The 16,254-nt window shown below is 50.8% G+C and overlaps 1 protein-coding gene across 1 annotated transcript in view; it reads left to right on the top strand.

Moving 5' to 3' along the window:
- LOC103237517 (maestro heat-like repeat family member 5) overlaps positions 1-16,254 on the top strand; it is a 77,067-nt gene that overhangs the window by 16,968 nt on the left and 43,845 nt on the right. Inside the window, exons 5-13 of the mRNA XM_008001659.3 lie at positions 1,348-1,507; positions 3,026-3,078; positions 11,287-11,394; positions 11,703-11,819; positions 12,402-12,521; positions 12,961-13,107; positions 13,802-13,924; positions 14,154-14,233; positions 15,481-15,703. Coding sequence (XP_007999850.3) covers positions 1,348-1,507; positions 3,026-3,078; positions 11,287-11,394; positions 11,703-11,819; positions 12,402-12,521; positions 12,961-13,107; positions 13,802-13,924; positions 14,154-14,233; positions 15,481-15,703 — 1,131 coding nt within the window. The remainder of the gene's footprint in view (positions 1-1,347; positions 1,508-3,025; positions 3,079-11,286; positions 11,395-11,702; positions 11,820-12,401; positions 12,522-12,960; positions 13,108-13,801; positions 13,925-14,153; positions 14,234-15,480; positions 15,704-16,254) is intronic.

The following is a 16,254-nucleotide window of genomic DNA, read 5'->3' as shown; positions in this document are numbered from 1 at the left end:
AGGTTGGGAGACAAGAGACCCCCTAACTTCAAATAGTGGGGGATGGTGCCATGTGGGTGAGCTGGCCTTGGCCTCTGCTCCACTAGCCTATACATGGTCTTCAGTCCCTCACCTACCTGCTTCCCGCTTCCACAGTGTGGTTATTATTATCCCTTTTAAAAAAATCTCCTGAATGTAGTGTTAACTGAGGTAGGTTTTTAGAAAGCAAAATCAGATTCAATCACCATCTTCACAAGAAGCCCCCATAACCATACTTACCATGATCTATAAATGATATATCCATTTCACGCGGTGATTCAAGCTGCATGGTGGGGCTCAGACACCCCCACTTTCAGACGCCCTCAAGTGCAGGCAGGCCTCCTCTTCACCTGCCTCAGAGCCACAGAAGCTGCCTTATGGCTCCTATGAAGACAGAGAAAAGAGTAGACGTCAAAATTGCAGCAAGATGTAAAGGGAGAAAGGTCCCAGGTATGACCACACAGAGCCGGACTCCGGGCCCGTGTGGTTCCTTCCTGCTGAAGATGCCCCGCCGCTGGACACTTGGGGCTGGGCCCAGGTCAGGGAGGCCAGGGACCCAGTCAGCATCGTTCTGCCCTTGAGCAGCTGACTCCCTGGCTCTCCTGGACAGGAACGTAGCCTCTGGTTCTGAATTCATGGTGAAAAAATTAAAGGATGTGACGTCCTGAGCCGCCAGGAGCTCAGGAGGAGAGGTGATGTGGGCTGGGGTTTCAGGATGAGCGCCCTGAACTCAGGCCATGGAGGGGGCTCTAGGTGGGAGTGGAGGTGCAGGCAGGCACACAGCGTGAGCAAGGGCTCAGAGGCAGGGAGGAAGAGGAGGAGGTGCTCTGGAAATGGACGCAGACCAGGAAGGCCTCAGGCTCCCTCAGCCTCAGTTTTCTACCAAAAGAAACATGGGCTGTGTGGCCGGGCGTGGTGGCTCAAGCCTGTAATCCCAGCACTTTGGGAGGCCGAGACGGGCAGATCACGAGCTCAGGAGATCGAGACCATCGCGGCTAACGCTGTGAAACCCCATCTCTACTAAAAAAATACAAAAAAACTAGCTGAGCCAGGTGGCGGGCGCCTGTAATCCCAGCTACTCAGGAGGCTGAGGCAGGAGAATGGCGTAAACCCGGGAGGCGGAACTTGTCGTGAGCCGAGATCCGGCCACTGCACTCCAGCCTGGGCGACAGAGCGAGACTCCGTCTCAAAAAAGAAAAAAAAAAAGAAACATGGACTGTGGCAGCTGTCCTGCCCCCTCAAACCAGCCCTGGCATGTGAAAAAGCGAGGTCTCAGAACAAGCTGCTCTTACTCTACCTCCCACCCTGCCTGCTCCCACCCCACCCCAGGAGCTGGAAGACATATACCAGGACGCGGCCAGCAACGTGCTGGTGGCCATTTGCAGGCACTCGTGGCGGGCGGTGGCACAGCATCTGGAGACGGAGCTCCTGACGGGCGTCTTCCCACACCGCAGCCTCCTCTATGTGATGGGCGTCCTGTCTTCCAGTGGTATGTCGGGCGCGAGGTTGCGGACAGGGTGGGGTGGGTCATGGAGAGTGATTCAAGAGGTGGCTTTGAGACCCCACATGGGCAGGGCACAGGGGCTGCATGTCACTTGTGCACCGTGAGGTAACTTAGTGCCTGGCAGCAACAGGCTGCTGCTCCGAGGACCCCCATTGCCCACCACCCCTCAGAGGGCCCAGGCCATGCTCAAGACCTCCCTGGAAAGCGCAACACCAGGCCCAGCCGTGTCAGCCCCTCTGATGGCTCACCCACTCCTGCTGCCAGCATTGCAACAGCTGGACCTGGGCGGAGCCAGGATGATAGAGGAGGTCCCGGGAGGTGGCCCAGGACAGGTGTGAGGCTGGCACATGGCCGAGCAATTCCACCGCCAGCTGCTGCATCTGTCTCCTCCCTTGGTCACAAAAGGCAGGTGGGCCCTCCTCCCCGGGCAGATGAAGAGATGGAGCTCAGAGAGGCGGCATGGCCGGCCAGGGCTACTCCCAGCCTGTTATAGCCCGCAGTGTCTGGGCCTTGCGTCCACCACAGCCGCTGCCTCCAAGCTGTGGGAAGGGCCGGCCCAGACAGTGTGGCCTCTGAGGACCCCAGAGGAAGGATGTTCAGGGAGTTGCTGACACAAAATAGCAAACACTGACTGAGCACCTACCTAATGCCAGGCTCCCAGCCACACAGAGGCAAGGGCCAGCCTTCATTCATTCACTCATTCATTCACAACCATATGCTGCTGCACTTCCCACTGGGAGATGCAGGGCTGCCTTGAGGGCAGCTGGGAGAGCCCAGAGAGGAGACGGACCAACTGCCCTGGGGCCATCAAGGAGGGCTTCCTGGAGGAGGCAGCCAGTATAGGCCACATCTAGATGGATGCATAGGAGGGTGAGGAGGGAAGCTCCCTCTGCCAAGGGCTTTCAGGAAGAGTTGGTCGGCAGCCACAGTGAGGGGTGGGGTTGGGGTGTGGCAGGGCCTGTGACCTGCAGGGAGGCCCAGCCCCAGCAGGAGTGTTTGGACCCTAAGACCGGGGGTGAAGCAGGACCCTGCTTGGCTTGGCCTTACACCCCCGACGCCAGGATTAGCAGGCTGGGTAGAGGTCCCTCTGCACCCCAGGGGTACTGCTGAGGCCACCAGATCCCTCCCCAAAGCAGCCTCTCCCTCTGGGGTAAGTTCCAAAGTTCCTGAAAAGCTCTCCACTCTTACAATGCCTCCCTCCCAAAGACTTATTTTCCCACTCTTGAGGGGCCATGCTTGGTAGTGCCCCTCCATTCACCATGAGTGAGCCCGAGGCCCGGAGAGGGAGCCCAGCCCACCTGAGGACACACAGTAAGGGCAGTACGGCTGCAAACCCACCCCAGCTCTCTGAACCCAGAGCCAAGCCTGGCTCACGTCCCTCCAGCTCCCACGCCCCACAGAGCTAGGGTTGGCAGAGGCCAGCAGCATCAGCCCAGGCCAGCGCTAAAGGCAGGAGGAGACGGTTGTTAGACAGGGTCCTATGACCCATCCCTCCTCCCACAGAGGAGCTCTTCAGCCAGGAAGACAAGGCCTGCTGGGAAGAGCAACTGATCCAGGTAAGGAGGCAGCCCAGCTCCCAGTCACCAGGCCTTCTGTGGGGGCAACAGGGGAGAGGCAGCAGGACGGGTGCCTGGGAGGAAGGGTAGGTGGAAGGAGGGAGGAGGAAGGGAAGGCAAAGGGAGAGAGAAAGGGAGGGAAAGGAGGAAGAGAGGATAGTAGGGAGACAGGGAAGATGGGAGGAAGGAGGGCATGTGGGGGAGGAAGGAGGGAGGAATGAGAGGGAGGGGAAAAAGAAGGAAGGGAAGGCAAGAAATGGGGATGGAAGGGGAGGGAGGAAGATGGGGGAACAAGAGGGAGCAGGGAGGTAGGGAGGGAGGACCTCTACTGTGCAGATGAGCACACAAGTCTGGAAAAGGGAGGGACCGCAGTCACAGGGCCGGTAACTGCGGCATTGGGATTGGGGAGGAGACCACAGTCACTGGGCCGGTCACTGTGGCACTGGGACTGGGGAGGGGACCACAGTCACTGGGCCAGTCACTGAGGCATCAGGATTCAAACCTCGGTCTCCACATGCCTGGCTCAGAGCACATACCCAACACACTGGGCCAGAGCTGTGGACCTGGAAGGAAGGAAGCAGGTTGGGGTGGACGGAGGGAGCCCCAGCCAAGAAACAGAGTCTGTGCAGGCCCATCCCTGAACACACACCCGCGTGAGTGAGGGTCTGACATGGCTGAGGGAGGGGACATGAGACTCCCGTCCCCTGGATCCAAGTCCATATTCAACCAATCACCAGTCTGTGACCTGGGGGGACCCACTTCACCTCTCAGTACCTTAGTTTCCTCATCTGTCAAATGGGAATCCAAGCACTTCACTCAAATGGTGGGTATGACGAGTATACGAGGTAATCCGTGTAAAGTGTCGGGCACCATGCCAGTGACACAGGAAGCCCTCGCTAATGTCATTATTGTTCCATGGTAAGAGTTGTAGTGGTAGTGACAGGAGCAGCAGCGGTGGCGGCAGGAGAATACTTGGAATGGAGCGGTATCCAATAGAAGTAGCACCAGCAGCAACACAAGCAATTAATAGAACAAGAAGACAAAAAATCACCAAGGATAGAGAAAACTTGAACAATACATTAACCAAATTCATCTAATAAAGTGCAAACAAAATATTCGCCAGGGGATGTGGCAGGAAGTGGGGATGGTTAATGAGTACAAAAAATAGGAAGAATGAATAAGATCTACTATTTGCTAGCACAAAAGGGTGACTATAGTCCATTATTTAACTGTAGATTTTAAAATAACTGAAAGAGGCTGGGTGTGGTGGCTCACCCCTGTAATCCCAGCACTTTGGGAGGCTGAGATGAGCAGATCACTTGAGGTCAGGAGTTTGAGACCAGCCTGGCCAATACGGCGAAACCCCATCTCTACTAAAAATACAAAAACTAGTCCAGGGTTCTGGGACATGCCTGTAATCCCAGCTACTTGGGAGGCTGATGTGGGAGAATCACTTGAAACCGGGAAGCAGAGGTTACAGTGAGTCAAGATCATGCCACTGCACTCTAGCCTGGGCAATAGAGCAAGACTCCACCTTAAAATAAAGTAAAAGAGGGCCGAGCACAGTGGCTTATGCCTGTAATCCCAGCACTTTGGGAGACTGAGGCCGGCGGATCACCTGAGGTCAGGAGTTCAAGGCCAGCCTGTCCAACATGAGGAAACCCCGTCTCTACTAAAAAATACAAAAATTAGCCAGGCGTGGTGACATGCACCTGTAGTCCCAGCTACTCAAGAAGCTGAGGCAGAGAACGGCTTGACCCAGGAAGTGGAGGTTGCAATGACCCAAGATCGTGCCATTGCACTCTAGCCTGGGCAACAGAGTGAGACCCTGTCTTAAAAAATAATAATAAAATAAAATAAAAGAGTACAATTGGATTGTTTGTAACACAAAGGATAAACGCTTGAGGTGACGGATACCTCATTTACCCTGATGTGATTATTGCACATTGCATGCCTGTAGTAAAATATCCCATATACCCCATAAATTTATATATGTACTATATACTTACAAAAATTTAAAATATTAAATTTTTTTAAAAATCACCACGATAGACCATATGCTGAGCCATATATCAAGTTCCAACAAATTTAAAACAGCTGTAATCAGAGTACATTCTGTGACCAAAATACAAATTAGAGTTCAATATGAAATATATCTGGAGAAACTTCAAATCCTTGGAAATTAAACAACACATTTCTAAATAACCCATCAGTCAAAGAAGAAATCATAAAGAAAGTTAGAAACTATTTTGAACTGAATGATAATGAAACACAATAGATGAAAATCAGATGAAAATCTGTGGGATGCAGTAAAAAGCAATACCTAGAAAGAAATTTATATTTTAATGCCTATATTAGAAAAGAAGAAAGGTATAAAATCAATTATCTAAGCCTCCATTTTAAGAAGCTAGCCAAAAAATGAGCAGATAATAAACTCAGAGTAAGTAGAAGGAAGGAATAACAAAAGCTAGAGCAGAAATCAAAGAAACAAAAAGAGACAAACAACAGAGAATGACTGGAACAAAAAGATCAATACATTGAGCCAGATACCATGGCTTACGCCTGTAATGCCAGCTACTCTGGAGGCTGAGGCAAATGGACTGCTTGAGGCCAGGAGCTCAAGACCAACCTGAACAACGTAGTAAGACCCTGTCTCTAAAAAACTTATATTGGGGTTGAATATGAGATTAAAAAAAAAAAAAAAAAACTTCTAAAAATTATCCAGGCATAGTAGCTTATACCTGTAGTCCAGCTACTCATGAGGCTAAAGGCAGAAGGGTCACTTGAGCCCAGGAGTACAAGGCTGCAGTGAGCTAGGATCAAACCACTGCACTCCAGCCTGGGCAACAGAGCAAGACCAATCTCTATTTAAAAAATGATAAATAAATAAATAAATTGATAAACCCCTCACTAGACTGATCAAAAAGAGAGAAAACACAAAATACCAATTTCAGAAAGGAATAAAGAACAACATGACAAATCCTTCAGACTTTAAAAATCATAAATATTCAATAAATTAGATAATTTAGATTGAATAGACAAATTCTCTAAAAAATACATGTTACCAAGCTGAAATGAGAAGAAACAAAAAATGAATAGTCCTATATCTATTAAAGAAATTGAAATCATAATTTAAAACATTCTCACTAAGAAAACTTCAAACTCAGACACTTCACTGTGAACTCTATCAAAAAGTTAGAAAAGAAATAGTACTAATTCTACACAAATTTTTTCAAGAGAATAGAGGAGGAAGGAATAACTTCCTAAATCATTTTATGAGGGCTACACAACCCAAAGACATTACAAAAAAAAGAAAGAAAACTAAAGACCAATATATTTGATGAAAATAGACTCAAAAATCTTTTTTTTTTTCTTTTTGAGACAGTCTCGCTCTGTTGCTGGAGGCACGTGCCAGGCTGCAATGGCACAATCTCAGCTCACTGCAACCTCTGCCTCCTGGGTTCAAGTGATTCCCCTGCCTCAGCCTCCCAAGTAGCTAGGACTACAGGCACACACCACCACACCCAGCTAATTTTTGTATTTTTTTTTTTTTTTTTAGTAGAAATGAGGTTTCACTATGTTGGCCAGGATGACCTCAATCTCTTGACCTCATGATCTGCCCGCCTTGGCCTCCCAAAGTGCTGGGATTACAGGCGAGAGCCACCATGCCTGCCTGAAAATAGACTCAAAAATATTAACAAAATATTAACAAATGGAATAAAAGGATAATACACCATGATCAGGAGGGTTTATCCCAGGGACACAAAGCCAATTCAACATTTGAAAAGCAATAAGTGCAATTCAACACAGTAACAGAATAAAGTAGAAAAAGTTTGATCATATTTATAAAAAATGATATGGAAAAAGCATCTGATAGAATTCAATATCTGTTCATGATAAAAGCTCTCAACAAACTAGGAGTAGAAGAAAACTACCTCAATGTGACAATGGACATCTAAAGCTACAGTTAACACACTTAATGATCAAAGACCAAACACTTTCCCACTAAGATCAGGAATAAAGCAAAGGTGTCCTTTCTCTCCACTTTCACTCGACACTACACTGAAGTTGCTAGCCAATGCAATAAGGTAAGAAAAAGGAGAAGGGAAAAAAGACATAGAGATTGCAATTGAAAAAGTAAAACTATCTCTTTTGTAGACAATGTGACTATACACCTAGAAAATCTTACAGAATCATATTTAAAATACTAGAACTAATATTTACTAATACTTGGATTTAGCAAGATCTCAGGATACAAGATCAATATACAAAAATCAATTGAACTATATATTGGTGACAAACAATTAGAAAATAAAATTTTTCTTAAAAAAGACATTTTCAGCAGCATTAAAGATATAAAAGACTCAAAGATAAATGCAACAAAATATATGCAATATTGTTACAAAGCATTGCAAAAAGAAATTAAAACAACCCTTAAGAAATGGAGACATATGGTGTTTGTGGACAAAATTATTCAATAATAGTAAGATGTCAGTTCTCCCAAAATTGATTTGTAGATTGAATGCAATGCCAATCAGTCTCAGAAAATTGTGTTGTAGTATTAAATATAAGCTATAGAATAAATTTTTATAAAGAAATTTTAAAGAACCTAGAATAGCCAAAACAATTATGAAAAAGAATAAAATTGCAAGAAATCTGCTACTTGATTTCAAGACTTACTACAGGGCTACAGCAAACAAGAAATGAGGCATCGGCATAGGTTAAACAAATAAATCAATTGAACAGAATAGAAAATCCAATATCAAACCATATGTAAACAGGTTTTTTTTTAAAAAAAAAAAAGTGTCAAAGCAGTTCAAAGGGGAAAGTCTTGAAAAAATAGTTCTGAAGCAATTTCATATATGTAAGCAAAAAAGTGAACTTTAGTGCCTAGTTCAAACCATTCACAAATATTAATTAGAGATAGAGCCAAGGCCTAAAAGGTAAAAGGTAAAACTCAAAAGTGTCTAAAAGAAAATGGGAGAAAATCTTGCCAGCCTTAGGGTAGCTAGATGTTTCTTAGGGCTCAGAAAGTAATCATCATAAAGAGAAAAAAAATGATGTTAGATTTCATCAAAATTGAAATGTTTCATCAACTAATATCACTAATAAAATGAAAAGGCAAGCCACAGACATGGAGAAACTATTCACAACCTGTGTATCTGAAAAGAGACTGTATCCAGAATAAATAAAGAACTTCTATAACTCAGTAAGCAAAAGACAAAGAGGTCAATTTTTTAAATAAGCAAAAAGGCCACAACACACTGCAGGAAGGAAAACATCTCAATGACCAATAAGGAAGTGAAAAAACGATCAGCAATGTTAGTCCTCAGGGAAGACTCAGTTAAAACCACAAGGAGCCACCTCCGCGTCTGCGCCGAGGGGATGCAGGTGAAGAAAGGACCACAACAGACGCTGGCAAGGACGTGGAGCAAGCAGAACATTGAGGACGGGATGGGAAAATGGCGCAACCTCTTTGGAAAAACTGACATTTTCTTTTGAAGTTAACAGATGACTCAACAATCCCACTTTTCGGCATTTTACTCAAGGGATGTAAAAACATCCATACGCAAAATTACTTCTACAAAAATGGCCATAGCAGCCTTATTCATTCTAGCCTCAAGCTGGAAACAACCCAGACAGGCAGAATTCTGCACACTCCCCCAAAAGATCTAAAGTCAATCATCTCAGTGTCCATCTTAGGAAACTAGGGAAGGATCGAGTTAAACCTGAACCAAACAAAGAAAATGAAATAATAAAAGTTAAAATAGAAAAAGAGGAATGAACTTGCGGTACAGGCAACGACATGGATGAATCTCAAAAACATGCTGAGTGAAAAAAGTTCCAGACACAGAAGATCACAGACTGCATGCTTCCAATTACATGCAATTCTAGAAAAGTCCAAACTAATCTGCAGGGAAATCAGAACCGTTTTGTAGTGATAGAGCTTAACCAGGAAGGTGCGTGACAGAGCTTTTTGGGGTGGTGGTAAATGCTCTATATCCTGAAAGGATGTGAATTACATGGGCTGGATTCATGAACTCTACAGGAAAGATCTGTGCACTTCATTGTGAGTTAAAATACCTCAATTTTTTAAATACTTAAAACTTTAAAAATTAAAAATTTGGGGAAGAGATGGGCTTCAAAATTCAGAATATTTTAGATTTTTTAAAAAGTAATATGATATACACACTGTATATTCCAAGAATATCCTTAACAGGGTCTGGGCAGATGCAGAATGAAATAGATTAGGATCCCTACTACAGAAGCAAATAGTCACACCAGGTCCCACAAATTGCATCACGTCAGTGTGGCTCAGTGTCTGCTATCCAATGAGGTTGCTGCAAAGCTAAGGGGGAAAAATGTTTAATTTTCTGAGCTTGGGAATTTGAATTTTAGACAAGGAACTGTGGCATTGTTACATGCAACAGCGAACAAAGACAGTAAATGTCTGGGGGAGGGGACCTTCTGGGGGACGACCTCAGGACTTCCTGGGGGGCTGAGGTTTCATAGAGATTCTGCCGACACCTGTCTTTAGGGTGAGAGAGCCCCACAGGTCCTACTGCACCCTAGTGCTTTACAGATGGCCAGGAGGAGGTCTACCCTGGGCAGACAAGCTCATCCAGCTTCTGCCATAAGTAGGGGAGCATTTCCATTCCAGGAACTAAGGGATCAACCCCAAGGAGGATGCAAATGGTCCTGCCTACGTCTTCTGCCCCACCAGATGTCCCCTCGTGCTCACAGCATCACATACTTAGTATTCCTTCAGGATAAACTTCTAGAAATGGGGTTGCTTGGGGAAATTGTCCATATTTTAAACTTTGATATTGACATTGCCTTTTAATTGAGATTGAAAAAACCTTCCAAAAATGCAGATCCAACCACCCTCCCACCAAAGGACACTTCCTTGCTGATAGTCAGTGTTTGACCGTTTGCCAATCTTAGTCAAAACGTTACATTGGTTTTCATTCCTGAAGTCTTAGTGAGGTTGAGTTTACAGTGTCTTCATCGTGTATGTATCCCTTCATCATTTTACAATGTCTTGTTTGTCATCTTTTTATCGATTTATAAAGTGCAGGTCGTTGATCTCTGATGTTAACCCTTGGCAATAGGCGGCAACAAAGATCAAAACAAAATTTTGCTTCATCTTCAACTTAATTTATAGTAATGTTGCTGAACTAGCTTTTTAAAATGTTTATCTTCACATTTATCAAATTTTGGCTTTTAAAGTTTTTGGGTTTGGGATCATAATTTTGGAGGCTATCATCCAACCCCAAAGAATCTTTGGATCAAAAATCTTGGAAATTGCCGGGCGCGGTGGCTCAAGCCTGTAATCCCAGCACTTTGGGAGGCCGAGAGGGGCGGATCACGAGGTCAGGAGATCGAGACCATCCTGGCTAACACGGTGAAACCCCGTCTCTACTAAAAACACAAAAAACTAGCCGGGCGAAGTGGCGGGCGCCTGTAGTCCCCGCTACTCGGGAGGCTGAGGCAGGAGAATGGCGTAAACCCGGGAGGCGGAGCTTGCAGTGAGCTGAGATCCGGCCACTGCACTCCAGCCCGGGCGACAGAGCAAGACTCCGTCTCAAAAAAAAAAAAAAAAAAATCTTGGAAATGTTGAATCACAGAATCTGGGAACACTTGAAATTGAGAAATATTGTAGTCATCGTTATAAAATCACGTGATGGTAGGAACGGAACTTTCAGGACCTTGTATTTTGAAGGGACAGTTCATTCATTGATCTGATTTCCCCTTCATTGATTTATAAAATTAATGGCCTATCTGCTGTGTGCCGGGTACCACGCAGGGTGCTGGGGATCCAGCTGTGAATTACCAGACGAGGCCCTGCCCTCCTGGCACCCACCACAGAGGGGCCACCTTCCGCTGGCACTCACTAATCATCTGCTCTGTCAGAGACTCCTGGGTGGTGCCTGGGACACAGTCAGGACTCCACTCTCCAGCCTCCTGGTTTTCCAGCCTCACCTTGAACCCTTCCGCAGAAAGAATCTTCAGGAATGAGTTCCCTGTCCCTCAGAGCCGTAGAACAAAGAGAGCTGGGCCCTGGGGACTCAAAAGAGGGGAGGGACAAGGGGGTGATGGATTCAGGGTTCAGGGTGGCCAGGGTGGGCAGGGGCAGCTAGAATCCCAGGCCCTGCTCTCAGGTAGAGGGAGAGACGGCTCCAGCCCCCCATGCCCCTCTGCTGACAGATGGCCATCAAGTCAGTCCCGTTCCTGAGCATGGATGTGTGGTCCAAGGAGCTGCTGTGCACACTCACCACGCCCAGCTGGACCCAACAGGAGCAGTCCCCTGAGAAGGTGAGCCCCACCCTGCCTCCAGGAGCAGCCCCTGCCTGCCCCCTACACAGCCCCAGGGGCTCTATCCATAGGACACCCAGGGCCCTAGCAAGAAGTTGGTGGACTTGAGGCAGGGGTGGGGCCTGGACAGAAGGACTTGAGCTTCACCTGCTGCAGCTGCAGGCAGAGGCTTGGACAGTCCACAGCCGGTGTCGCAGTGGCTACAGGGGCCCAGGGAGGCCAAGCGAGCGTGGTCAGGGGCAGCTGCTCAGAGGAGGTGGCAGGCCATCGGGGGGTCAAGCACAGATAAGATGCTGCCCTTCCCACAGGCCTTCCTGTTCACCTACTACGGGCTAACCCTTCAAGCTGAAAAAAACAGTGCCACAGTCAGGAGACACCTGCAAGCCCTCCTGGAAACATCCCACCAGTGGCCCAAGCAGAGGGAGGTAAGGACCCAGGCCCCACCCTGTCCCCACCACCACCTGACCCTGACCACAGGCTGAGCCTGATGGCTGGTCTCACACCACGCCCTAATCCTGATCACAGCTTGAGCCTTCTCCCTGTTCTCACTCCAACCCCTGACCCTGGTCACAAACTAAGGTCTGACCTTGGTCTATGGCTGAGCCTTGATGCTGATCACAGGCTAACCCCTGACCCCAGTTACAGCCGTGATCTCAGCCGCAGCGTAGCCCTCCTCCTCCATGGTAAACACATCTCCTCATTCCCACTCCGGCACAGCCAGCTCATAGCCGGCAGTGAGGGATAATGGGCCTCCAGGGATCCACCTCTGCCCCCCGCACCCCTCACTCCCCCTACCAGACCCCATAAGCCATGTGTCCTCTGGCATGGGCTCGGTCACAGGTCCTGACAGAGTGGGGTGGGTGCTGGCTGCCCTAGGACCCTGGATGAGCTCCAACCCCCTCTGGAGGTCCCATTCCCCCTCAGTTTTCACTCCTGCTAGGGGAGAAGCCGGGTCTGTTCCTGGACTTTGGGGTCCCCTGATGAGTGACCCTGACCCCGACCTACAGGGCATGGCTCTGACTTTGGGGCTGGCGGCCACCCGCCACCTGGATGACGTCTGGGCTGTCCTGGACCATTTTGGCCGGAGCAGACCCATCAGATGGAGCCTCCACAGCTCCTCCCCGAAGGTACTGGCTCAGGGGGCCCTAGAGACCAGCAGGGGGCTGGGACAGCAGGACCCCCACCCTCCATGAAGGCCAGCCTCTGGGGACTCCCAGGACACTGCCCCGTTCAGCAGGAGGGGAAGAGGTGGGTGTGGGAGGGGCCCCCACAAGGAGGGGAAGGCAAGGGGCCTGGACTCCAGCCAGCTCCAGCAGAGCTGAGCGCCCCGTGCACACCCCACCCTAACACCCTGCCCAAACCGTGGCCCTAAAAAGGCCCGAGCCATCCCCCAAAGAGCCAGTCCCAGTCCACCTGTTTTCTGTGGGCCATGGAGGCCCACCGCCCCTCAGGACAGACGCCTGCCCTCAGGGCCCTGCTAGAGCTGGGCAACCACCTCCACAGCTCTCCGGAGGAGGGTAGGGCGGGGTGCTGACACTCCTCACCTGCCTGCCACCCCTCGGCTAGAACTCGGAGGACCTGCACTGGAAATGGGCCAGCAGCACCATCCTCCTGGCATACGGCCAGATGGCGGCCAAAGCCCGGGCCCACATCCTCCCGTGGGTGGACAACATCGTGTCCAGGATGGTCTTCTACTTCCACTACAGCTCATGGGTACGCCCCTGGCTGCCCCGGCAAGATCCCAACACCTACCCGTCCCCACCGAGACCAAGTCCTGGATCCCAGCCCAGCCGCCCTGCCAGCCTCTGAGAGTGGAGAATTCCAGGACCTCCCAGGGCCTTGGAGCCCACCGCCACCCCACCCTGGAATCATGAGGAACCAGGCCGAGCTTCCTGGTGGCCCCACGGTTTCGTCTGTCCGTCCCACCGAAACTTCTCTGGGCTTCATGGTGCCTCTACCCTCACTTCTGCTCTTAAAGCAAACCCTGGGTTTTCACTTTGGGAGTGGGGGACATGGGTGTGGAGAGGCCAGGCTGACGTCCATCGTGCCTTGATGACAAGCCCCTGACTCCACACCCCACACCAGGGGCCTCCAACCCAGGTCACTGTGAGAGGCCCTGCCAGGGCTGCCCCCACCCCAAAGTAGCCACATCGCTGCCCCGGGTCGCCGCTGCTGTGGCCCTGGGCCATGGGGTTGCCACATCTCAAGAGACTTACAGGCACTCTCCCAGTGTTTAAACATTGTCAATTTACAGTTTTAAACAAAACCATGCAGCCCCACCCCTTACGAAGCCCCCCAGATGCAGCCCGGGTGGGTGGTCTCTGTGGCCCCTCGGATCACAGCCTCACGCTCCTGCTCCCACTGCACGCTCCCACGTCCCGGGCCCTGACCCTGTCCGCCATTCCAGGATGAGACCCTGAAGCAGAGCTTCCTCACGGCCACCCTGATGCTGATGGGCGCGGTGAGCCGGAGTGAGGGCGCCCACAGCTACGAGTTCTCCCAGACCTCCGAGCTCCTCAAGTGTCTGATGGTGCGTTCCAGGCCCTGGGCGAGGCGGGCAGCCTCTCTCAGTTTACCCCTTGCGGAAGGAGTGGGGTGGGTTTCTAGGGCATGTCCTGACCTGACCGCAGTGGCTTTGCTCTGGTGCTCTGGCCTCCTGGTGGGGCAGCTCACAGAGGCCCCTCTGGGGGTAGGGAGACCTGGTGTTGGAAGTGAGACGGACCAGGCCTGAGTGGCTTGGTGCCACCTGCGACTTACAGGTTTTGATGGAGAAGGAGCCCCAGGACACTCTGTACACACGGAGTCGCCAGCAGACCATGCACATCGCGTCCAGCCTCTGGTAGGCCCCCTGCCTCACACAGGGCTTCCTCAGCGCCATGCAGCAGCCTCTCTACTCGGGTTTGGAGCTGGCAGGCAGCGAGGTGGAGAGGTCAGAAATGGAGCACCATTCTGTGTGCCAGGCACCATTCTGGGGTCTGAGGACCCAGCTCTGGGTCAGCAGGGAACATCCCTGTTCTCTAAGAACTGACACTTGGGGGGTGGGGACAGACCATGAACAAACCACACACCTCAGCGACAGTGACGCTGCTGCCTGAAAGCAGATGGAGCTGGGGGAGCGAGGTGGAGGGGAGGTAAGATCCTCACGGGTTGAGGGCTACAGGAGACTCTGCAAGGAGAATTGACTAACCGAATATTGGTGGACTGGGCGCCCAGCACCAGCCCCATGCTCTTCTAGGCTCCAGAATACAGCCTGAGGCTGGGATAGACGGCCCTCAAAGGGGACTTTTGGGCAAAGACCTGAAAGGGTGAGAGTAGCGCTGCAGTGCCTGGCTAAAGGGAAAGCGGGTGCAAAGGCCTTGAGGCTGGTGCACAGCAGGGTTGCTGGAGGACCCACAGGGGGCCAGGGTGGCAGGGCTGGAATGCATGAGGGCCCCGGGAGCCACGGGGAAGGTCATCCAGGCTACTGCAGGGCACTGGCTCTTGCCTGAGCGAGGTGGGGCCTTGGGGGAGTCACACTGGAGAAGGAATGTCTGGATCTAGTGTGGGGAGTAGATGGAGCTCCCCAGAGAAAATGGGGGACCAGTCAGGACCCCCTAGAACAATCCAAGAGAAAAGTAACAGTGGTCTGATTGAAAGTAAGAAGTCCTTAAATGTCAAATTGTGATGGTAGAGCTGTCAGGAGCTGCTGGAGGGCTGCACGCAGCTTTCGAGGGAGGGGAAAGAATGGAGAATGTGCTGAGGTTTTGTCCAAGCAACAAGGAGGATGGCACTGCGTTCCACTGTGACGGGGCAGGCTGTGGGTGCAGCTACCCTGGGGGGATGCATCAAGATGGAGATGCTCCTTAGACAGCATCAGGGTGGCATTTAAAGTCAGAGACTGGGAAGAGAGATGGACCAGGACATCACCTGGCCAGGATGCCCCAGCTTAAGGCCCTGCAGAGGCAGGTGGGCCAGGGAGGCAAATGTGTGCACAAGAGTCTCTATGAACAGCAAAAGGCCAGGAGTCTGCAGGGATGAAGGCAGATGCCACTCAGCAACCTCCCCAGGCCCCAGCCCCATGCTAATGGCCCTCTGTCTTCCCAACAGCAAGCTGAGGCCTCCTATAGACTTGGAAAGGAAATCTCAGCTCCTGTCCACCTGCTTCCGCAGCGTGTTCGCCCTGCCGCTGCTGGATGCCCTGGAGAAGCACACCTGCCTCTTTCTGGAGCCTTCCAACATCCAGGTGTGGCCCATGGCTCGGGAGTGGGCAGGCTGGATGCACCAGGGCTGGGGATCCGGGGCAGTTCTTCACTGCTCTGAGCACCTGCAGGTTTGCTGCATGCTATATGCCGCGGTGTGTTTGCCCACCTGTAAAATGGGGGTGATACTAACAGGGTCGATGGTACTTAACACTTGGCAACTAAACTGAGACACTGGGTGAGCAGTGGCACGGAGGAGCACCCTGTAAAGAGTGGCGCGTGTGGCCTCCCTCCCTCCCTGCGGGCCCTGAGAGCCAGCAGAAAGAAACTGGCAAGCCCGTGTTGCCCAGCCCTGCAGGCCTTGGCCACCATGCTATGTGGCAGGGTCAGGTCTGAGTTTTCGCCAAGCTCCCCAGCAGCCCAAGGGAAGTGGAGAGGAAGGGAGGAGTTCCCCAACCTTGTAGTGGTCCCTGCAACACCTGGAATGAGTCACCTTCCCTGCAAGGTGGGCTTAGTCTCACCACACAGCTACTCAGAGGTGGTGCCATGCCCAGGCCGTGCGAGCCCACCCTTCCACCCCAGGAGGCTGGGGAAAGGAACTCCAGGATTGCTCTCAGCACTTGGCCAGTGCCCACCCCTTCCTGGGTTCTGTTCAGTAAAAGCCACCCCTGCAGAGAGACGC

This window comes from Chlorocebus sabaeus, chromosome 8 (genome assembly GCF_047675955.1).
Source record: "Chlorocebus sabaeus isolate Y175 chromosome 8, mChlSab1.0.hap1, whole genome shotgun sequence".
Lineage (NCBI taxonomy): Eukaryota > Metazoa > Chordata > Mammalia > Primates > Cercopithecidae > Chlorocebus > Chlorocebus sabaeus.
The sequence above is the reverse complement of the archived record's forward strand: the minus strand, read 5'-3'. Positions and strand labels throughout refer to the sequence as shown.